General features: G+C 26.7%; 2 protein-coding genes and 1 pseudogene across 5 annotated transcripts; all 3 read right to left on the bottom strand.

The window, feature by feature from the left end:
* Positions 1–2825: 2825 nt before the first annotated feature.
* Positions 2826–10266, bottom strand: LOC120082451 (truncated transcription factor CAULIFLOWER A). The gene is made up of 8 exons (XM_039037631.1): positions 9922–10266; positions 6979–7057; positions 6796–6860; positions 5386–5485; positions 5256–5297; positions 3812–3853; positions 3617–3735; positions 2826–3268 (listed from the first exon to the last, which is right to left on the bottom strand). Exons 1-8 carry the CDS (start codon positions 10104–10106, stop codon positions 3160–3162), a joined length of 741 nt encoding a protein of 246 aa, XP_038893559.1. The 5' UTR covers positions 10107–10266; the 3' UTR covers positions 2826–3159.
* Positions 10267–14700: 4434 nt separating this feature from the next.
* Positions 14701–14819, bottom strand: LOC120084322 (annotated as a pseudogene).
* A 5075-nt stretch (positions 14820–19894) lies between these two features.
* LOC120083522 (agamous-like MADS-box protein MADS2) lies at positions 19895–24092 on the bottom strand. 4 transcript variants are annotated; one of them, XM_039039298.1, is made up of 8 exons: positions 23840–24092; positions 22636–22714; positions 22256–22317; positions 21472–21571; positions 21302–21343; positions 20911–20952; positions 20311–20468; positions 19895–20204 (listed from the first exon to the last, which is right to left on the bottom strand). In XM_039039298.1, the coding sequence occupies exons 1-8, from the start codon at positions 24022–24024 to the stop codon at positions 20114–20116; spliced, it is 759 nt and encodes a 252-aa protein (XP_038895226.1). In that variant the 5' UTR covers positions 24025–24092; the 3' UTR covers positions 19895–20113. The 4 variants fall into 4 exon arrangements, with proteins under 4 accessions (XP_038895226.1, XP_038895225.1, XP_038895228.1 ...); XM_039039297.1 differs by having other exon boundaries at positions 22256–22320; positions 23840–24091; XM_039039300.1 differs by having other exon boundaries at positions 22636–22733; positions 23840–24072.
* Positions 24093–25574: the final 1482 nt, after the last annotated feature.

Below are 25574 nucleotides of genomic sequence, written 5' to 3' on the forward strand. Positions count from 1 at the left end.
ACTGCGTTGGGAGTTCTTGTAACTCCCGACGCATTAAATAAAACTATCGGGAGTTCCGGAACTCCGGACGCATGGAACAACCGTCGAGAGTTCGGGAACTCCCGACGCACTTTAAAACGGCTTTGGGAGTTAGTCGGGGAACTCCCGACGACATATGGGCATCGGGAGTTCTAGAACTGCCGACGTCGTAGATCAGATGTTGGCAATTACTGAACTCCCGACGCCCTATATGTGCGTCGAGAGTTCCCCGACTAACTCCCACGCCATTTTTTTAAAAATGCATCAGGAGTTCCTCTCCCGACGGGTTTCTCCCGACCAAACTCTCGACGACTCTTTATTCGTCGGGAGAGGCTCTCCCGACGTATTCCACACTTTTCCGAAAAATTGTGATGTCGGGAGAAGTCAGATTTCTTGTAGTGAGTAGATAGACATTGATAGAACTCTATCACTATCTATCAGTGATAGACAGTAATAAAGATCTATTTCTGCATATCACCAATAGGTAGACATAAAGCTGGAAAACAAGCACATTCTAAGTCCAGTATTATATATACATCTGCACAAACAACAAATAAAAGAAAACAAAGAAGAATAAATATTGAAAAAATATTGAAAAAAAAACAATAATACAACAAGCAAATTTTAGAAAAGGGATAGAGTTCTATCACAATCCATCAATGATAGACAGTGATAGAACTCTATTACAGGCTCTCCAATTTGAAATCGATATGCCACATTACCATACATTTTAATTGAAATCACTTGAATTTCAAGTTTCTATCAGTTGAATTATGTAAATTTAATACCAGATAAAAACTCAGTTAATAAAAAGAATTGTGTCTTGTATTTGAATGAGGACAAAGAGCCCCTATTTATACATGAGTACAAATAACAACTCACCTTAGGTAGAAGAAAAAGAAATTAAGTTACAACAGAATGAATTTGCTCAAACTAAATGCAATTTGCAACAATAGTAAGAATTTTCCATAAATATATGGCTCTCATTCATACTGAAAATAAGATAAATAGATAAAATAAACTTTTCTTTCGTTACTTTTTCGAGAAACAACAATTCATAATTAATTATGATTTTGTTTGATTGACTATTTAATTTTTTATTTCTTAAAAATTAAAGGATAAAATACCTTTTTGGTCCTAGAAATTTGGTCTAATTTCTATTTGGTCCATAATTTCAAAATATTATACATTTAATCCTCAAGTTTTGAGTTTGGTTTCAATTTAGTCCTTAGGTTTCAAAATGCTATAACTTTATCCTTGACATTTGAGTTTTGTTTCAATTTGATTCATATGTTTCAAGATTTACACTTTTAACATTGATTTTTCATTATAAATACACACTTTTCGTCTTTAGAGTTAATTTATGTTAAAAAATTAAAATCATTAAAAGAATTATAATTAATTAAGTTTCACTAATTTTATCACTTTTAAAATTAAATTTAAAATTTTACTTCATATTTTTTTAATTAATTAATAGAAATTGATGGAAATGATGGAAAGTGGGTATTTAATGAAAAATCAAGATTAAAAATGTAAAATCATGAAACTCAGGAATTAAATTGAAACAAAACTCAAATTTCAAGGGTGAAATTGTAATATATTTAAACTTATGGACTAGATGGAAACAAAATTTAAAACTTAAGGGCTAAATGTGTAACATTTTAAAACTTAGTGACCAAATAGAAACTAGAGCCAAAATCTATGGGCCAAAAAAGTATTATTCCCAAAATTAAACTATCTGTTAATTAAAAGTTAAAAAACACTCTTGGTCCCTAAACTTTACGAAAGTAACAATTTAGTCCCTGAATTTTGGTTTATAACGATTTAGTCCCTATACCTTCAATGTTATAATAATTTAGTCCCTGAACTTTAGTATGTAACAATTTAGTCCATATACTTTCAAATTTGTAACAATTTAGTTCCTAACGTAAAAGAATTCATCAAAATTAGATGTCAAGTTTTATTATTTAATGATGTAGACTTTGTAATATATAAAAATATTGAGTCTTTAATTTATTTATCGACTTATTTATGCAAAAAATCTTATTAAATCTTACCACTAATTTCTATGTAGATACTAAATCATTACAAAATTTAAAGTACCAAAACTAAATTGTTACATAGTAAAGTTCATGGACTAAATTGTACAAAATTAAAAATACAATGACTAAATCACTACAAATCAAAGTTTAGGAACTAAATTGTTACTTTTACGGAAGTTTGAAGACTAAAATGATTTTTAACCTTAATTAAATTTGGTAAATCAATTCCAAATATCGCAGACTTTTTGTTTCTATCTTCTTGTGTAACTTAATTAAATTATTTTTCTTACTTTTCTTATATAAATTAATTCTTTCTATAAAAAAGAACAGCGTCATTCAACTGTTGAACATAACTGGAATTTTTGATAATAGCATGAATGAATTTTTGCTACTACTTGAAACATTTGACTTCAAGAACAAGAGAAAGAAGGAAACCTCAGCATTTTTAATTAAATCGAACTCCGAAACATAGTTGAACGATAATTAATACATATTTCTTTCGTTTCGAGATTCAAATCTTCTTAACAGAAATTATAACCAAACCTTTATCCTAGTTTCTTTCCTAACATTTTCAACTATATCAATAATAATAATAATCCACCAAACAAATCTAAAGAAGAAAAATCCCACTATACCAAAGAAGAAGAATATAAATGGTTTCCATATATAAAGAAATTAGTATAAAGTGAATAATTCATTCCACACAATACATAAATATAACATTGTCAAATACGAAAAATGAAACAAAGAGAGGTATATAATTGCTAAATTTGAGAAGTAATTAAAGTTAAATGGCTGCCATTTATACAAAATATATACAATCATGTCACTTAGAGCCTTATTCTCTATAAAATGTATCATTTTTTTAACCAATAATAAGCCTCCATGCTTCTTTACCCATTTTACCCTTTTTTTCCTGAATTACTTACTAAAAGCTACAAAGTTTCACAGAGGATTGGATATATCCATTATCCAAAAGGGTTCATACAGCTAAAGAATTTAGGGTACTATTACTACTACACTACTATATATATGATACATCAGGGGGCTTACAATTATAAGTCTGCATCATATATATATATATATGTATATTATCCCTTTAGTCACCAAGATGGTGGCGGAGCATCCACGGCGGGAGGAGGACACCGGATCTGTCGTGATTGGCGGCGGAGTCGTCGTCCCCAGTGTCGTGTGTTGGGTAAAGACAACTGCAAATATTATATCAATCAACAACTTAATATGAAACTTAGGGTGTATCTGAAAACGATTCTAGAATAGATTAATTTATGTTTGGGAGAGATTATCATTCAAAATCATCTTTGATATATAAAAATTTAAATTTTACATGATGAAAAGCGAGTTTTGGAGTGATTTAAACATGAGAACTAAAAGAGTAAAATTAACGATTTCTAAATTACTCTCAAACATGTACGAAAGGTGTGTTTTGGAATGATTTAGAATGATTTTCAAAATCAATCTCAAATATATAGTGTTATAATATATATTATGAAATATGTTTAGGGAGCTAATTAATATTAATTAATTAAGAGACTAACCTCATGTTAAGAGATTGGAATGGCTGAGGTAGAAGAAGTGGAGAAGATTCAATGACATGGCTATTCTGCTGCTGCTCAATTTGTGGATTTTGAGCTTGTGCTTTCTCCTTCTCCTTTATCTATTATTTAAATAATTACATTATTATCTTTTATATATATATAAATTAAAAATAAAAAACAAAAAAAAAATCACACCTTCTTGGCTAACATGTTATTTTGCTCCTGTAGTGCCTTGTCCTGATCAAACAATGCAAGATAATTTAAGCCACTGGAATAACTGTTAGGTATAGAGAAATGTGATTGTTGGGACTAATTAAAAAAAAAAAAAAAAAAAAAAAAGAACTTAGCAATAATGAGTTTAAATTCTTTTTGTGTTACCAAGGTAATCATTAAGGCTAATGAAATTAAAAATAAAAAAATAAAAAAAGTGTAAAAGCAAGTCCACTACCATCCATTCAAATTCAAACCTATTGTCTTAGTATTGATTTTTTTTTTATGTTGCCTAATTTCTAAATCCACTGCATGGTTGATTTACATTTTTTTCTTAAAAGAATGATTGGTTTAAATTTAACAAAGTTGCAAATGATGTTAACCTTATAATAAATTTCATCAATTCATCTCTTCTTTTCATTCATCTTGGCATTACTTTTAAAACATACACATACACACAAAACACAAAATCGACCGACTGTCTGTCAGATTTCACAAAAAAGAATTTGATCGATTTTCGGTGTTGGTTTTCTCTCAAAGCTGACCGACCGATACATACCCTTAGTTTGAGGTATTTAGACCCCTCCCAATCTTGAGAATACTCTCGAGCGCTAATATATTTCACCAAAATATTGTCTACCTTTCTCCTTCCTACTCACTGTATTTATAATCAAACTTCTCTAATAAACTCCTTAACTATTTGCTAATATGCCCTTAATACTCTAAGTATTCACTAATAACATTTCTATCAGATACCATCGTCTCAACTTCGACCTAGTCCTCTGAAGCTAAATTTCTTGTTGGACCAATACTCTTGATCTTGTATATTGTGCTTTGTTATATGTATCTTTCTTTTGTTAAAAAAAATCACAAAACATCACAGATCAAATTCTATGAATGAAATATACGTTGATACATCAAAAAATCGAAGGATTCGATATTGATTTTGGGTATTTATGAATATCTCCAACATATTTTATTAATGCTTGTAAAACATAAAAATGTTATCAATTTAGTTAAATATGAACAAGAATACTAATAACAATATCAATAACTTAGTTCTAAAGTAAAAACAGCTAAATTATTAATCAAAGTAAATTTTATAAAACTTACGATTTATAGAAATATCCATCGATATCGATATTATATCGATATATACGTCAATATATCCATAAAATCAAGATGTCGATATCGATATTTTAATCTTCTATGGTATCATCTATATAAGATTAAAATTCTATATATCTTACTGAATTTCTTGACAACTAAATGATACAAAGTTAGGTATATGGATGTCTTTCGAGTCGAGTCGAAGTACAAACAAGCTAGTTTGGCCCAAAAGATAGCATGTATATCAAATGATTAATGTCTCCTAGGAGTTGCATTTTTTGAGGCAAAAAAATAGGAAAAAGCAAGTCTTAAAGTTTACCTTTTTCTGAAGCTCTGAAATGGATTCATGCATGAGTTGGTTCTGTAGGAGAGAAGGTTTTGGAGATGCAAGTCAGCAAAATATTTATAGTATGTACAAATCTTTAACATATAGTAAAACATATATATACCTTCCTAGCTCTTATATGCTTGAGTGCAGAATCAAGTTGTTGCTCAATATTTTGAAGCTCTTTTAGACTCAATGAGTCAAGATCTTCCCCCATGAAATGCCTGCAAATTCCAACCACGTTCTGTTTGATAATTATTTAGGTCTCGTTTGGTAATTATTTGATTTTTTGTTTTTATTTTTGAAAATTAAGCCTATTTCGTTCACATTTCTTATAATGATTTACATCTTTTTTAAGTACAATGGTTGAATTCTTAGCCAAGTTTAAAAAACATAAACAACTTTTTCAAAGCTACTTTTTTTTAGTTATCAAAATTTGGCTTGATTTTTTAAATTATTAGTGAAAAGTAGATAATAAAGAAAGAAATTTGGAGGTGGAACTAGTGTCCATAAGCTTAATTTTTTTTTTAAAAAAAAATGACTATAAATAGGACCTTAGGTTTTTTGTTTTTTATTTTTGAAAATTATAAGCTTATAAATATTACTTTCACGTCTAAGTTTTTATGTTTTATTATCTACTTTTACTAATTATTAGAGTGTTGATATAATATTGAATTTGTCATAATCCATTCATTCAAGCTTTTGGGTTAATTGATGATTTAATATGATGTTAGAGAAAAATGAAATCTGTTATAGAGTGTTGATATAATATTAAATGATCATAATTTATCATCTTAAATTTTTGGGTTGATTAATGATACTTGTGTTTTAAAAAACCAAACAAAAAAATTTGAAACTAAAAGAAAATTGTAGTTTCAAAAATTTCCTAAGAGGAAAAAATATCAATTTTAAAAAAAAAATACGAAATCAAAATCAAACAAATACTTATGTCATAAGTATTTCAAAATTAAGCCCATAAGTTCTATTTTCACCTGCAATAAGTTTTCATGTTTTGTTAGATTCTTTCTACTTATGTTTTAAAAAACCACACCATGTTTTGAAAACTAAAAAGAATGTAGTTTTCAAAAATTTGTTCTTTATTTTTAGAATTAGTCTAGAAATTCAAAATTTTTTTTATAAATGAAGACCATAACAGAGAAATTAAAAGGAAAGAGACATTAAATTTTAAAACATAAAACAAAAAACAAAATTGTTATGAGATTTAGATTTGCATTCGGTAACCATTCCATTTTTTACTTTTAGTTGTTAAAAATTAAGTCTATAAATATTCATCCCATCTCTAAATTCCATGCTTTGTTATCTACTTTTTATCAATATTTTCAAAAATCAAACCAAAATTTAAAAACTAATCAAAGTAATTTTAAAAAGCTTGTTTTCGTTTTTGGAATTTAACTAAGAAACCAACTCTTATCCTTAAGAAAGATGCAAATCGTTCTAAGAAATGAAGAAAAATAGGTTTAATTTTAAAAAACCAACGATTATTAATGAGGCTGAGTTAAGAGAGAAATTAAACCTGTGGTTTTTCTGTAAAACCTCAATTCTGGCTTTAAGCTTTGCATGTTCAAGAGTCCAATTTCCCTAAACAAGTGCCAACACACAAAGTAATTTTCATAATATTGAGTTAAGAAATTAAGAAATAAATTATAAAAAAAATCAATAATAATTAATATATAATGGGAATGAGTTCGGTATGTACATTTGATTGGTTATCATTTGCAACAAGTCTCCTCTCTGCATATGAATACCTTTCGTAACGCTCAAGGATTTTCTCCATGCTGTTCATATAAACTACACTCATTAACACCATATAAAACCCATAATCCAAATATAACGTTCAATTATAAATTCGGACTTATAATTGAGAGGAAATTAAAATTTAGTCTCTATGATTTGATAAAACCTTAAAAATAGTCCATATGGTTTGATAAAATCCTCATAAATAGTCACTAATGTAAGGACTGAATTCTAACTTTTTCCAAATCATAGGTACCAAAATTACAATTTAACCTCAAAATAAGATATTAGAATAGCCATCACGAGTGTAGTTTAGTAGTTAGCACATCTTCGTCTATTCCGAAGTTCAAATCTCCGTCTTACATTTTATTTACATCTAGTTACTCTAGCATTATATTAATGTATACATTGTGGTTACATTTTGTTATTTTTTAAAAATATAAACTTTTTGTTAATATGAATATAATTCAAGTGATATAAAACTAGTACTATCGGCTTCAAAGTCAGAGATTTGATTCTTCCACCCCATAAATGATAAGAAAAATGTAAACTTTATGGTGTGAAAAAAAATAAAATTCAAATATGTTAGATATGATATCCATGCTTCTTAATATTATCTCCCTATTAAGTAACTCAAATCAAGTAAATTAAATCTCAGGACATTATTATGTAATAATTCAAACTTATAACATAATAAAAAAGATTAACCTGAAGGGAAAAAAAAATAGATAAGAAATAATTCTATTTCTTATCAAAGTCAGAATCAAATGAATATACTTGAGATCAAATTGAGTGAAAATGAAGAAAATATGAAATCATTTGTTCCACAAATAAAAGCACAAAATCACTTAATGAGGAATATATAAGATAGGTCAATTTCCTAACTCCAAAGTTTTTCCTAGTAAAGTAGAAAATGACACATCTTCACATTTATGTGGTTACAAAGTTTAAATGAAAAAAAAATCGAAACAAAAGTCTTTAGATTTAAATCTCCGTAAATTTTAATTAATACAGTTTAATTATTATTTATGATATACATATATTCGATTAAAGGTTAAATGATTCTAATCTATCGAAGTATGTTCATATTGATTGACAGTATAATAAAAAGAGATATATATAGAAATTTATTGACAAATGAATATATTTGAACCAATAAAGGACTTGTAAAAGAGTGATTAATGAGAGGAAAAAAAAAGTGTTCAAGAAAGTAGACTAATCATGAACAACAATTGAGCCAAAAACTAATCTAGTTAATGCAATCTCTTTTCTTCAAATAAATAAATGAATGAATAATTTATAATTAACAATGGAGTCCAAATATATATTTCTTTTATAAGAAATCAAGGTTTCATTATTTTTTTTTTAAAGTGCTTTTGGCATTTTGCTTTTAGGTGGAATCATATAAATCTCATCTATTAAAAAAAAAAATTAAGATTTTTAAAATATTTTTTTTAGAGTAACATAAATAACAAAAACAAATAAAAATGACTAAGTAATGAAGAAAATTTTTAAAATCATAATCATTACTAATTTGAAAGTTACAAATAATCTTTTTATAACTTTTCTTATATTCAAAGTCTTATTCATGAAAAGACAAGTGATTTTAATCCTTTTGAATACTTTAAACTAAAATGAAGAATGAGTGATGAACTCAAAGGATGAATAAGAGATCCACCTCATTTTCAAAATCTTTTACACAAACAAATTCCAAAAAATAAATAAACAAACAAACAAAAATAAAAAATCACTACGACCAAATAGAAATACTTCCAACTTAATACAATGTAATAGAGAGGATTTCATTATCAGACATAAAATTTTAAAATGAACATAACTCAAAACCACTTCTTTTTTTTTAAAATGAAATTTGAATCATGATTCGTCATTCATTCAACAATAATGTATTGTAATACTCTACAATATAAATAGAGTAGATTATTTAATATCAAAAGCATGTATAAAGAACAAAGCTAACATTCTCCTCTACAAAACAGAATTATTACAAAAATGATGCTCTAAGCTAAATTGAAACACTTCATTATTCAAAACATATTACATTAAACATACTTTTATTATTTAAAAGAAAGAAGAGACAGATCCACTTAATAGTACATATTAAATAAAACAACAAAGTATGAATTTATAGAGTTGTTCAACAACTTCATCCAATTATACAACAAGTGCATCAAAGAGGGAGGAGGGGCCAAGGTTCTTCATAGCCAAAGAAACTTTAACTTTACTACCTTTTTTTTTCCCTTCTTTTTTTCTCATTAATCAACACTAAAAAGTAATTAAACCAAGAGAAATTCAAGAAAAACAAAAGTTTCTGCCAAATTACAATGTGCACACAACACAAAGTAATTAACAAGGCCAACTTGAGAGAGTATTAACGTTTAATAACATAATTCCAAAATCTCGAAAATCGAGATACGTATAAATCAATCAAAATACTTAAAAAAAAAAGACATCATAGACTTTAAATTTTCACCTCGACAAAAAAAACACACACACAATGACACAAAACAAAACATGAAAACATGTTTATTGATTTCATTGTGTTATATTTTCATCACAACTACATACAAATAAATAAATAAATACAAAACAAGGAGATCCAAAGAAAAATAGTGTGAAAATATAAATCATGCAAAGGACAATATGTGATTGGACTATAATACTTCAAAACTAACTCCAAAAACAATAATAAACAAAATTTCATGGAGATAAACATAATAGCACTTTAGATTTGGGATTATGGCAAATAAGAAAATGAATTCTAATTTATATAATATACCCATCTCTATCCTTTAATCGGTATTGAAGATTGAATGCATAAAATACAAAAAGTCTAAGAAATTGATGAATGAAAAAGGGAAACAAAAAACAATAAATGAAAACATACCAAGAATCAGTTGAGTATTCAAAGAGCTTCCCCTTTGTGGAGAAGACAATAAGAGCAACTTCAGCATCACAAAGAACTGAAATTTCATGAGCTTTCTTCAATAAACCAGACCTTCTCTTTGAGAAAGTCACCTGTCTATTAATTTTGTTCTCTATCCTCTTCAATTGCACTCTCCCTCTCCCCATTTTTTTCCCCTCACAAAATTCAATTACAAACCCACACCCCAAAAAAAGAAAAAAGGAAAAAAAAACCCTCTCTATTTCATTCAAGAAATAGTGAGGAGAAGAAGAAAAGAAAAAAAAAAAAAAGGTGTAATTTAGTGAGTGAATAAAAAAATTGATGTTTGTGATGAAAAAAACCAAAACTTTGAAATGAAAACAATATTGGAAGATGGGGTAATGAGTTTTGTTTTTTTTTTTTTTTTAAGATGGGTGGTTTTGTAAAACCAGAGTGGTTTCGTCTAATTTGTTGTCGAATTTTGATTGGTTAATGGGGTGTCTGTGACGTATCGTTTTGGCTGTCACCATCTCGGGTGTTTTAAGCCACAACCTTTTTTAAAAAAAAAATTGGGGACCGATCTGTAAATTACAAATATTATATTGCCATTATTTTTTTTTATTTGGATTATTTTTTATTTGTGTTTTTTACTATGGTTGGGTGTATAGGGATGTGAAACAGTTAAATTACTGACATGAAATTACCCTTTGTTTTGGGTATATTTATGAATCAATTTACCGTGATTGCCATTCTTGTACTACTTTTGTTTTTCCTCTAAAGTAGGAAATTATATTTAATTCATTTTTCTAGCTATTTTAAACGAGTCGTGCTTTATTTATTTTCTAGTCAACTTTTAGAATGATGTATAGATCTCATTTGATAATCATTTGATTTTTTTAAAAAAAATATATAATGGTTTGCATTTTTTAAGTACAATGGTTGACTTCTTAGCCAAATTCCAAAAACAAATATTTTTTTAAACCTTTAGTGAAAAGTAGATAGCAAAGGAAGAAATTTAAAGGTAAAATAGTGTCCATAAACTTAATTTTCAAAAACAAAAACAAAAACAAAAAATATTATCAAACGGGACCTTAATCATTGATTTTTGAAAATTTAGGGTTGATTTGATTTTTTTGTTAGTCTCTATATTTTCAACATTTTTAGTGGGTTTTTTTAGTTTATGTCAAAGGTTTAAATTGTTAACTTAGGAATATGGTCTTGCTTTTTCAAATAATATAAAATAAATATGTAAGTTTCAAATATATGGCAAAAAAAGAAAAAAAACTGAATTCAAATGTAATATAAATCAAATTAAGAAAGTGAAAATATGATCTAGTTCACTATCGTCTACCTTAAATTTCTGATCTCATCTATATGTTGTAGAAATAAAGAAAAATATATCTCATGAAAATGGTATAAAGTTTTAAAGATTAGAATATAGAATAATCATAGAAGTTGAAAACCTAAAATTTAAAGTTTTATTTAGTAACCATTTGTTTCTTTTTTTCAAAATTAAGCCGACAAATATTTCTACCACCTCTAGATTTCTTGCATTGTAGTCTACTTTTTACCTATGTTTTCAAAAATCAAATCAAATTTTAAAAACTAAAAAAATAGTTTAAAAAGTTGATTTTCTTTTTCAAATTTGGTTAAGAATTCAATCCTGGTACTTAAAAAGATATACAAACTATTGTAAGAGAAAGTAAAAATACAGGCTTAATTTTCAAAAACTAAAAATCGAAAAAAAAAAAATGGTTACTAAATGAGTCCTAAACTTTCGACTTAAAAAAAGTGTTGTACTGTAACTAAATTCTGTATTTAAAAAAAGATGCAAATCATCGTAAGAAAATATAAGAAGATGGACTTAATTTTCAAAACCTAAAAACAAAAAACAAAATTGTTATAAACGGACTCTAAGCTTTCGACTTAAAAAAAGTATCGATACTATAATTGAATTTAGAATATACATATGTGTATATGTATGTATTTATTTATTTATTTATTTATCTATAATGTGACATGAACGTTTAATTTTCAGATAATATTCACGCATTATATATAATCACCGATAATTTGACAGTAACAACTTTATATATATATATATTCTTTGAACTTTAAAAAAAAAAAAATAGTTAGTGGACGAAGATTTGTAAATTGAACCTTATTTTATTCTCTCCCTCTAGATATTAAATAGAGATATTCTTTGTGATATTTATGTCAAATGTCACCACTAAAATAATAATAACAATAATAATAATAAAATAAGACTCCTTGAGAATTGGAATATTCTTAAATTATTTTCTACACATTGTTTTCATTATTATTTAAAAGAAAAATACTTATGTGTATCCTATTGGTCTTTTTTTGTGCAACGATGTTATAACTAGAGATGTCATTTTTATATGGGAATCCACCCTTAATAAGATTATAATTCTCCATTTAGACGAAGAATGGAAGAGAAAGTGGGAGGAAAAATCTTCGTAAACTAAAGTGAGACGAGGCCCACCACATTAATTTATTTTTTTATTTATTATAATTAATGTTATATTTTATTATTATTATATAAATATTATATTTAAATTTCAAATTTTATTGTTTAATGATCAAGATAATGAATATGTTTGAATTGAAAATTAAATTCAAACTATACATATAAATAGTTTGACAAATAATTAAATCCTCCTTATAAAATTTGAGTAATTTCTCTTTGAATTCAAATGGTATGTGAAACTAATCCTATAAAAAAATTAATGAAAAATTTAACCTCTTTAATTAAGAAATTTTCTTATTAACAATTTAAGTTAAATGATTTCTTTTTTTTAAAAAAAAACAAACAGAGAAAAATTCCCTGTATGGAATTCGATCAAAAAGAATTTGTTAGAGATGGTGAATGAAATGGAGAGCAGGGAAGTCATCTGCAATCCCGTCTGTTCTATAGACATCTCTAATTATAACTCATCCAATTCTCAGACTATAATTTGTCACGTGACACATTATCTTTTTAATAATAAATATTTTTTTTTTTTTTTTTTTACAAAGATAGTACTATAACCCACCCATAAGTATTATTTTGAATTACTTTAAAACCAAGTAGTGCCCATACTAGATCCATATTTTTTTAATTGTACTCTTCCTATATTTTATATTTAAATCCATATAATAGTATAATATATACTGCTTGATTTTTTACTTTGGTCATATATATTATACTTCCAATAAGTTTGTGAATGACCTCTATGTAACAATTAACGTGGACGTTTAAACTACTTTTTACAGCAACTTAAACAATTAATTGACATGTCATCAACGGTTAACTAATGTAATTAAGGACAAAAATCAGTATTAAGATGAAGCATAAATACAGTGAGATAGAAAAATATAGAATTAATGTATTTAGGAAATCAAGTATAATAGTAAAATCAACTCACTTCCGTTCCGTTAGTTTAACAAATACATATCAAAATGAGTAAACTTCGATTGACATAAAATTTATAATATTGACCTTAACGTTAAATGTTCGATTTTCTACTCCATAGAAAAAAAAATGTGATTATTGATACAACTCCAAAAATATAAAATATTAAAAATTGAAAACATTGGTTATTTTGTTTGAATTTCCTAATAATTAATACTCAGTTTAGTTTTCGTTAAATTCAATAAATGAAGTTAATTTTGAAGGCATTGACACAATTTAGGGTTTTTACCCAGAGAATTCCAAAAGAGAAAAAGGGCATCAAGTTGGCCACATGGCATGCAAACACCTTGATCTCTTCAACATTTTTTTAGCAAAAATACATTAAAATGAAGGGAAAATTCTATATTTAGGTACACCCTATAACTAACCACATACTACCCTTTTAAATAATAATAATAATAATTTATTCTAAAAATTGTTATCTAGCAAATTTTTATTGAACAACTACTTGGACTACACAAATATATATGCATATTTTCGACTTCCTAAATCAAACTCCACCCTCGAAAACTAAAAAAGATGAAAAAAAACATCCTAAAATATTTTTTAGGATTGTTAAATTACAAGTTTGGTCTTTAAACTTTTATGTTTGTGCCAGATATATGTCATCGAATGTTTAAAAGTTTCTAATAATAAGTTTTTAAACTTGTCTAATAAGTGTATAAAACTTTTGATTTTGCATCTAATAAATTGTTTTTGGATTTTTAATTTTGTGTCTAATAGGTGACCTATTCAACATATTTTTAAAAAAAAATTTATAAATCAATCAGATACAAAATTGAAAATTTATATCTAATATTTGATAACTATTTAATTTTATTTTTTTTAAATTAAATTTATAAATATATAATAACTTCACCTGTGAATTTCTCTGTTAGCTTTTTGAATATTTATACATGTATTTTCAAATTCAAACATAGCTTTGAAAACTAATGAACACGGTTTTCAAAAACTTATTTTTGTTTTTGGATTTTAGCTTATGATTAATTCATGTGTTTTCTTGAAAAAGATAAAAACTATTATAAAGAAATTGGGAGAGAAAAACAAACACAATTTTCAAAAACCAAAATAAAAATAAAATGTCAAATGGTTAGCAAATGTAATGATCTATATTATACACAAAATTATTATTATTATTATTTTGTAATAGATTTGTTAGCTAGATACAAAATTAAAAGTTCACATGAAATTATTTAACATTCTTATAAAACCTCACGAACTTACCCAACACAAAATTAAAAGTTTAGGAACCCTATTAGCAAGACATAAACATAAAAGTTCAAAGACTAAACTTATTTTTTTTTAAAGGGGTGCAACACAGGGACTTTCCAAGTTGTTATCCAATTTAGTATTATTCTTGCCCAAACACATTTAATTGCGGAGTTCTAATGGGATCTAGTGCATTAGTACTGATATGATTGCACCCAAGACTAGACTTGTAATCTAACCCTTTTTTTCTACACGAACCGACAGAGTTGTGCGTACTCTCAAAACCCTAAAAGAAAGTAATGGAATCCACAGATTACTAGAGTTTGATGCAATAGGTAGCAAGAAAAAAAGATAAAGAGTCATATTTACTTGAAGAAGGTATTGTTGGGTATGTGAAAGAGGCAACTTTCCTACAAGGGTTAGTTTTTTCAAAGATAAGGATGGGAAATGAAAGAAAAGAGTGAAGAAATTGAAATTGCAGATAATGGAAGCAAAATTGGGCTGTCTTTTCAACCCCATCTTTGACCATTTGTTTGCCCTAATGTGGTTATCAAACACACTCTTTCTTTTCTTTAACATTTATATATATTCCCCAAAACGTGTGCTTTCTCTACCTCTTACTTCTCTTCATTTCTTTCTACCCTAATAATCTTTCTTTCCCATTCAAGAAATATATACACAATTATTTCAATACTATATGAACTCCAAGATGTAAACTTACGTGTAATTTTGTAGTCCATGTTCTCTCACGTGAGACGTAGTCATTCGTTTTGATCATCCTAAGGCTCTAACTCGGTGGAGGTTGTTAGAGAGGTCTGTTGGGAATCTTATTTCCTTGATTGGGAGTCTTCTATACCTAATGAGAATCTTGTTTGTAGTTAGTTTGTTGTTGATAAAGTTAAGAAAAAAAAAACTATACGAACTTCAAAACATATAGATATGGTTAAAAGGACATAAATTCTAGGTTTAATTTTAAAGTACCTCCGAATTATATAAGGTTAGTTTTAATTCTATTTCTAAATGATGAGAATGCTACCAACGTGTTAACCTAGTTAAAATATTCTGCTATACCTACTGACTCATACACTATCATCTCTCTCTCTCTCTCTCTATATATATATATATCAAACTTTGAAAAGTTTCATTTAAACTTTTGAAGTTTGTTGAAAGCTTTTGTTGTTAAATTCATGGACCGAAAAGTTTGTGTCTACGTAAGTGAACACTCAAAAGTAAATTTTAGGTCAGGGTTAGTGGATAAAAGGAAGAAGATGATCATAACATGCCTGATTTATAGATGTATCATGTATCTTTACTTATATACATATATATTTAGATTTAGATTGGTTTATATAAACAAATACAAACTTTTTCATTCATGAATTTAACAACAAAGCCTACAAAAATTATTTTGAAACAAATTTCAAACTTATTAATTAAAATATGAAAATTACTAATAAACTTTGAACTCCATCATTAATTTAATTTATTCAAAATAGTCTTAGAATACAAGTTTTTTGTATTATGACGTGGCAACATATTAACACCTAGAATTTGAATTTCTTCCGTTTGTGAGTTTTGCTCCTTAGTCTTATAATATTTATATTATCAGTTCCATGGAATAATATCCAAAATTTATATATCAACAACAGTGACAATGTTTTGAAATATCCATGTTCTAGAATCTCTCTCTCTGTTTTTTTTTTTTTTTTTGCAAAAAAAAAGGTTAAGATGATTCCTAGGTCTATCAGCATGGGGTCAATTCATGAATTATTTAAAAAGGAAAAAAAAATGTATGATTCCTTATTTGACATAAAGATTTTAACTTTAGATAATGTTAATTTCTTGCCACGTGTCTTCCCATGAAACCTTAGCTTCGGAAATTAAAACCTTTGTTCGACTCATTTTAGGATTTAGTTTGAAAAAATGGCAAAATCAACAAATAATAAGATTTTGTAATCCAGATGACATGTACATGGTTACAAATTTTCAAATTCTAGTTTTATCCTTATCTAGTTCGTAATTTTTGTTATTGATGAAACTACAAATACATGGTAACTGTAGAATCATAAACAATGACGAAGTTTTATATACATAGTAATTGTCGATGCTTTTGTTCTCCACTTTTCCTTTATTTGATTGATTTGAAAAACTAAAAATAATCATCTTCCTCAAAATAATCGCCCTTCTTGATTTTACTAACGTAGTTGATGTTTTATTATTAATTTAGATTATGTTTAACCACTTTTCAAATTAATCTCACTTGAATTAAATATCTAGAATTTTCTACCAAATTTATATTTTAAATATGCATATATTATCAAATTTTATTTATTTATTCAAAGGTTTGAATTGTTTTTCATTATTTTATACATATTCTAAATAAATTAATCAAATATTTTTCCATATTTTTTAAGGTTTAAATTGTTTTGTATATGTTATTGGATTCAATTATACCTATGTCATATTTAGTCGCTATTTTAGCTAACATTTTAATGATATTTTGATAATACTTGATTTTTTTTCTTAGTTGGCTCATATGTATAGAATATTAAACACAGTGTAAGTGTAGAGTTTTATTAATAACCAAGATATAAATCCAATGTAAGTTGAAGGCTTAATTAAGTGTAGAGCTTGATTAATAACCAAATTAATTATATTATAATCTAACATATCCAATTTCAAATTTGAAAATGGGCGTCATTCCATAATTGTCGTGTTCTTTTGGAATTTGAATTTATTTTTAATATTCAAGTTAGATTTTGATAACTCACAAACCAATCTCTTCCTTATTTTCAATATTCGGAACTAATCAATCTTTAATTTGTTTATCACCATTATGATTTTAATTTATAATATATCTTTAAATTTTTCATTATTTTATTCCTTTTTTATTATTTTAAATTTGGATTAAATTATTTTATCATGATTAGGATTTTACTTAATATCTTATCCATATTGTCATCTAACGAACTATATAATTCATTTAAATTTGATCATTTTTTTGTATTTTTTAATCATCCTTTATTCATTATCATCTTATTATATTATTATACCATTAATTTGCCTTTTTTTACAAACAAATAAGTATTAAATTTTGCAATCTTGCTGTTTTTTTATGCTTCTACAAGGAGTTAGGCTTATTTCTTAGGTTTTGTAATTGATGGAGTTATAAATACGGTATAATTGTTGAAGCTTAAATGAAAATGGAGTTAAGAATAATTATAAATAAACGAACTCCCATCCTAATTTTTCTCCCCCAACTATATTTGAATTTATAATTTACTATCAAATTAGATTTTATCCACGTACTTATCAAATTAATCACAATAAACAAAAAACTTCCTGATTTTTCTCTCCAATTTATATTTGAATTTATCTTTTATTATCGAATTTGATTCTATCCAACTAACTTTCGATTTGTTTAAATGTTTGTTACAATTAAATTATATCTAAATACTTTTTCATTATTTTATTCATATTGCTATCAAATTAAATAGATCTTGTTTTTCTTCATAGTTTCGATCTTTTCGATTTTTCATATAGAAACACGTAAAAATGGCTTGTTGTACTTAAAAAAAATATATAAATGAAAATTAAACTTTAAATGTTTGAAACATGTGATATATATATATATATATATATATATATATATGTATTGATATCATCATCATCTTCTTCATTATTATTAAAATAAGATAACAAAAAACCCTAAATCTCATATTTTTCATCTTTTCACTTAGGCACCCCCAAAATCTTTTTTTCTCCTTCTCAATCTCATGTCGTTGATTAAGCAACTCTTTCTTGAATTCCATCATCTATCTTTTTCACTCACACACATGTTTCTTGCTTTTATTTCTATTTTGAACATCGTTTTCAACAATGACGTTCTAGGATTATTAGTGTTTAAAGTTGGCTTTCAAGATCCTAAGAGCAAAATGGTCACATGGAATGAATGATGATGAAACTCCCTATAACTGGTTTGATGTCAAACGCAATCATATTTCCAATAGTTACATCATCCTGAAGTTGCAATTCCTTCAAATACTCACTTTCCAACAACTTCACTGATACAATTAACTTTGCTCTTTCTTACCTCAGAGAAAGTCCATCGTGGTAGACATCCATAAGTTTCTAATGACCCCCACCGCCTGGTCGTCATCTTCCCTAGCATACATACATTCTATAGACAGTTGGAAGCATTAAGGACCATATTGTATGATTTTTAATTTTTTCTTCTGAAATGTTTAGATATGGTGTATTTGTAGTTCTAGAATGTGAGTGTATTTATTGTATTTGTGTTGGTATATCTTTGCATCCTCGTTTATACTTAATTAATCTTATTATTTTAGGATAGTTTTGTCATTTACTAATTAATATTTTCTATTATTTAAATTCATTTTACTATTTTTATAATTTTGAAATATTTTTGCCATTTTTTCAAAAAGAACTTTAAAATTTGTTGTTTCTCTTGTCAACCCATAAATAAACTATGGCTTTTGGTACTATATATATATATTAAAAAAATTTGTGTTGGAAGCCCAAATTGATTGATGATGGGGCTCAATTTTTGGCCCAAATTTACAGTATGGGCTCAAGTTTTAAATTCTCTTCCACAACCATTTTATTTTCATTTTTCATTTTTTTTTTTGAAAATTTACCTTTTTTTTTTTTTTTTGGGTAAAAAAGCACTTTTGGACCTTATATTTTCATTGTAGCAATCATTTAATATTTTCAAATTCGTAAAGTTTTAGTTGTGAAAAACAGTGAAGATTAATTTAAATTCAACACATAGGTAAATTGATAAGCTAATTATAAACTATACCGGCAAAATTATTATATAATAAATATCAGCAAGTAATAAAAAATGAATAAAAACAATAATAATAATAAAAAAAATTAACCATTATTTATATTCTGGATTTCTTTATGGATTTTAAAGGGAAAAAATGCAAAAACAATAAAATTCTTTTAAAGTTAATTATTTTAAATGGTAAAATTATTTGAAAATATTTTCAAGTATAGCAAAATGTCACTATGATAGACCGCGATAGACTTTTATCACTAAGTCTATCAACTTCTATCACTCAGTGATAGAAACTTATTACGATCTATCGTGGTATATCATCGATAAACAGTAATATTTTGTTATATTTATAAATAAGTTGGTTCATTTTCCTTTATTTGAAAATAACTCTTCTTCCGATGAAAAAGAAATATAAGTAAACATATATTTTGAGAGTTGATAATTACAAGTTGCATATATATGTGAGTACAACACTAAAAAAAGGCAGCTACATTAGAGAACAAAGTTATAGAATATAAGTAATGAGCAATTGATAGCTCAAATACAGACCAAGCTTCAAATTCATATACTAGGTTATCGTCTCAATCGGGATCGCGCACGGGACTAAATTAATTAACCGAAATTATTCGAAAGCTATATATAAGAGTTTCATTTTTTTTATTTTTTTATTTTTTTGATAGGAGACTATGATTATTTTGAGTTTAGCCTTAAATCATCCAGCCAAAGTGATATGCGTTATTGGCATTTTGAGATGGAGGTCCAACATTATTCAACCCCATTGACCCAACAGAATTGTACCTAAATAAACATTAAAAAAAAAAAAAAAAACTTTATTAGAAATTGTCAATTAAATGAAGTATTAAAAATGCTATATATATATTTATATTTATATTTATATAAATACCCCATTTGTAAAGTGGGAGTGGGTTGAATTATGGGGTGGAAGAAGGCGTCTGATTGTGAAGCAACACGGCTGGGATGCTCCATGCTGTGGCCTCCGGCGGCGCCTTCCCAGCCCCATGCGGCGGCCGCTGCCGCTAGTTGTGCACTGCTTTCTTCCAGCTGCAATCACAATTTCATCCATCCAAAAACATATAATTTAAAGTTTAGTTATAAACTTTGTAAAAATATTCGATAAGTTTCTAAACTTTCAATTTTGTGTTGAATATGTATAGTTCAATAGCTTACTAATACACAAACTTAACTAAACTTATAATTTTGTCAAAAAATTAATTTTGGTGCATCTTAGGCTGCACTTATCCTTTTGCAACCTACTTCAAGAACCCAACAAAAAAAAATTTAATATTTTTTTTCAGAAAGAAAAGTTTGTAATTTGACAAATTGTGGTTAGACAACTTCATGAGATGCACAAAGATAAATTATAACCCAGAATGCAACAAATATGTTTGAGAAAAGAAACTTATCCCATTTAATTCCAATGTAATTACAAACATATTTGTAATAACTTTATACTTTAGAAACATTTATTTTTATTTATTTTTACCTTTTTTCTTAAACCTCGATTATCTTCAACAAGCATATGTTCCTGCATGCACACAAGTATTTAATATATAAAACTTCCAATCTCATCAATATATACTATCTTGTTAATATCATGCAAGTGAAGAGACTTATTATAAATTTGTAATATGAGAAGAAATATATATAGAGTTGTTTTTAAATATAGAAAACTGTTAAAAATATTTTTAAATATAGCGAAATGTTATCGTTTGACGTCTATCAGTAATAGACATTATAAACATCACTAATATATAGTTACATTTTTGTTATCTTTGAAAATATTTTTAAGTAGTTTTTCGATAAATAAGGTTATTTCTTAATAAAGTAATTAAAAAAAAGGCATCATATAATATAACAGACATAAATATATATACCTTGTGTTGAAGTTCTGCAAGCTGGTCAAGTAGGCTTTGTGTCTGTTTAAGGGACAATAATATAATATAAATTGTGTAATTTATAAGGAACAAGAGACAAAACAGCTAAAGTCCAAGGTTTTTTTTTTTGTACTAATTAATATATATGTTTTATATTATTTTTGAAGTACCTTTGTGGATCTAATGCGCTCCAAGGATGTCTCCAATTGATGTTCAAGTTGCTCAAGTTCCTTAGTATTCAATGGACCTAAATCTTCTCCCAAAAGGTTTCTATGTAACACATTATTCAAATTGAAACTTAATAAACCAACATTCAAATCAATTCTTACTTTACTCTATTTTCAAAGAATTTTAATTATTAGTTCCATATAAACGTTATCAATTGGGACATATTCACATATAACAAGATGTCAAACTATTTATAAAAATAGTAAAAAAATTGCTGATAGATACTGATAAACTTCTATCAGCGACTATTACTGATAGATAGACACTGATAGACTTTTATCAATTCTATCAAAGGAGATTAAAATTTTGTTATTTTATATAAATAATTTCATTTATTTTTCTATTTTTGAAAATCTTCTTTATTAATTATATAAATATAATACCTACATCGACCAAGTGATTAATAGGTATCTCCTTATGATTACTACCATTATGTTTTTGACAATCAAATAGAGGAATTTAGAGAGAGATATTAAATCTCTTTTGACAATAAATAAATAGCTAAACATTTTTTAATAGTAGGTCAAAAAGATACAATTGATCACCTACGATTATTTTTAGCAAAAATTTTTATAATTAGTTAATCTCAACATAACTTAACTAGTTATTAGAGGTTCAAATTCTAATCCAGTAAATATATGTTGAATTACAATTAGGGCAATGGGCACATTTTTTTTTTCTTTTCTTATCATTGGAAAAATGTGAAAATAAATATAATATATATACCTTTGAGATTGCTGCATGAATTCAACTGTGGCTTTTAGGTTCAAATAATCATCAAAGCTTGGCTGCTGATGGGAGACATAAAAAAAATTAATAAAAAAAATAATATAGCAAAATTAGCGGAAGAATTAATTAATGAAGAAGTTTGTAGTTTGAATTCTCAAAATACCATTGTACCAAAACAAAAATTCTATGATTTTATATGGTTGCAATCATGGCCAAGAATTATATATTGTTTGTCCTATGATATGTTCGAAAGACCTTAAGAGTTTAGTAGTGATTAAGATTTCGATATATCTCCAAATTAATTAAAAAAATACATTATTATTGAAGCAAAATTCAACGTCGAAGAAAATTAGATTACATGGAAGCTATACACTTACATGATTCTCATTTACTTGATGGGCAGCATCCAATATACCATAACTACATCTTCGATATTTCTCGAGCGTCTTGGTCATGCTTAACACAAACAAACAAACTAAAAGATTAAAGTGATTAGGATAAATGATTCCCTGTATGACTATCTCTCTCATAACCATTAAATTTAACACATATATAACTAAACAAAATTAGAACTTTAATTTTCTTTTACATTTAACCAACAACTTCTCTAACAATTTGATGGTCTCTCTAATGTAATAATAATAACCCAAATATAATAATATAAGGAAACTTATATGCATGGCCAATATATAAAAACATAACAACACACATCTCTTTTATCCAACTTTAAAAGTACTCCAAAATGAGAAACTTGAAGATCAAACAAATTACACAACAGGCAAAAAGATATACTCTTCTTCAAATATATAAATAATATGACAAAACCCTATCATAATAAAGTTGAAAATTTTGAAAAAAAAAACACAAAAGGGTAAAGAAAGAAAGAGAGAACATAAGGTGAAGATAATTATTAATTACTACAAAATTCGTTAGAACAAAGAACAATAACATCAAAATTAGAAATTGTCTTTTTTTCTTTTTGTTGGAATAATTATTTTATCTCTCAGCTCAAACATCATGTCTGATCTGCCACAAAAATCACAACAGTAAACAATCACTTTTAATTTCATGTCTTCAAATCACTTCCAAGTACAAAACCTAAACCCCATCATATATCTCTACATAGATTAGATTCTAAAATACTTATAAACATAAATATAAACTCACATCCCAAAAATTATCAACCCTTAAAACCAAAAACCTTATAATTATTAACTCAATTATTTGACACCAATTAAATCATCTTCTAATTAGTTACCTTAGATTTGGCTGTCTTGAAGGAAAAATAAAAAATAAAAATAATTCATCACTCTTAAATTTCCTTCTTTCCTCCCCCACAAAATCAAGTACTTGATATATACATAAAAAAAATGGTTGATTTCTTTTCAAAAAGTTTAAGAAGTTAGACGACTTAGATCTATAGTTGAGCTATGATTAGGGTTTTTATGAAATCTTGTTTTTCAAGGAAAAAACATAGATCTTTCTCAAGATCTCAATTAAAGATGTACTAACAATTAATAAAACGTAACACAACAGTACATAGATATAGATATAGAGAGATGAAAGAAGAAAAAACTATACCTAGAGCCACTACAAAACTCAAAGAGCTTGCCACGATTAGAGAAGATGATGAGAGCAAGTTCAGCATCACAAAGAACTGAGAGTTCATAAGCTTTCTTAAGCAAACCATTTCTTCTCTTGGCAAAAGTGACTTGCCTGTTAATTTTGTTTTCAATTCTCTTCAATTCAACTCTTCCTCTTCCCATTATTATTATTATTATCTTTCTTTCTTTCTTTCTTTCTAGTCTTGGCAAAGAAACTGACCAACCCTTCTCAAATGGGTCTGAATTTTCGTCCTAAAAACATCAAAGGAAAACGATTACACGAGAAAAGAAAAAAAGAGAGAACACTCATTAAACCCTCAACTCGGAAACATTATAACTTTTTGTACCTTTATTTTGCCACTCTCTACCCTTTGTTTCAGGTTTTGGCCCAGGTTTTCAACTGTGTCTCCATTTAATACACACACACCTAAACTATACCCAACCTCTTGTCTATATTTTGATTTTACGGATCTATCGATAAAATATCTTTCTCCACAAACAAAAGAAATGGACAAATTGCAACGAGATTTTAGTTGCAATTACACACTCAAACTTCATCAAGTGTTAAAATTGGATTTTCAAATTTACGATAGTTGTTGAAATTGAACCACCGAATGATAAAAATTGAACCCTCTAATTTATACAATTGTTACAATTTCTACGATTATGTAAGTTTGAGAGTCTAATTTTGAAATTCGTATAAGTTTGAGGACTCAATTTTTACTATTGAGAAATGGAGGGTATGATTGCAACTATCACCATAATTCAAGGGCGGTATTTGCAATATACCCTAAACAAATTTAGGGCAAATTGCAAAAATCACCCTTGAAATATGACCGTAGTTGCAATTATACCTTCAAACTTTAATTGTAAAAGTTGAGCCCTCACTTATAAAAGTGTTAAAATTAGACCTTAAAAAAAACTAATTTGAGGATTCAATTTTTATCAATTAAAGGTCTAATTTTTACCAAAATTATAAGTTTTCGGGTTAAACTTTAACACTTTTATGAGTTTAAAAACTCAATTTTTATAATTAAAAATTTAAGAGTGTAATTGTAACTACCACCATATTTCAGAGATGGTTTTTACAATTTACTCAAAAATTTATTAAAAATTCTTATTATTAGTATTCATGCCCAGATGATAATCCAAATATATTGATTAATATTTAAGAGATTTTTTTTTAAAGAAAAAATTATGGATTTGATTTTGTTGGTGATGGTTTCTAGCCTCTAGGGTATTGGTGTGTATTGAAATAACTGTACACTGTCTGAGTTACATGTCAATGTCTGATGGTCGTTAATATTAATCTTAAAAAAGTTATTCACGTTTAGAATTTGCACGTGTCAATCTCTCCGTAACTCATGCATAATTTTTTCTTTGGGTAAAAGGGTTTGGATTTTGCTTCTAGGGCTTTTTAATAATAATAATAATAATAATAATAATAATAAAAGGTTTGGATGAAAAAAGAAAAAGAAGTGCTATATTTTTATTGTAAGATTTAATTTTTTTATTATTATTTTGATAAAATATTTGGAGAGGATATTTTCAAAGATTATTCCATAAAAAATGAATCAAATGGATCCGACAAAAACGGCAATGCTTCTATAGTTTGCACCAAATTTACATCAAACTTTTTGACTTATGAGCCAACTTGGTGTAAAGGCTCATCACAACATGATAAGGAAGAGAATCACACCATTCATCGAATT

The sequence above is a fragment of the Benincasa hispida genome, chromosome 8 (assembly GCF_009727055.1).
Source record: "Benincasa hispida cultivar B227 chromosome 8, ASM972705v1, whole genome shotgun sequence".
Taxonomy (NCBI): domain Eukaryota; kingdom Viridiplantae; phylum Streptophyta; class Magnoliopsida; order Cucurbitales; family Cucurbitaceae; genus Benincasa; species Benincasa hispida.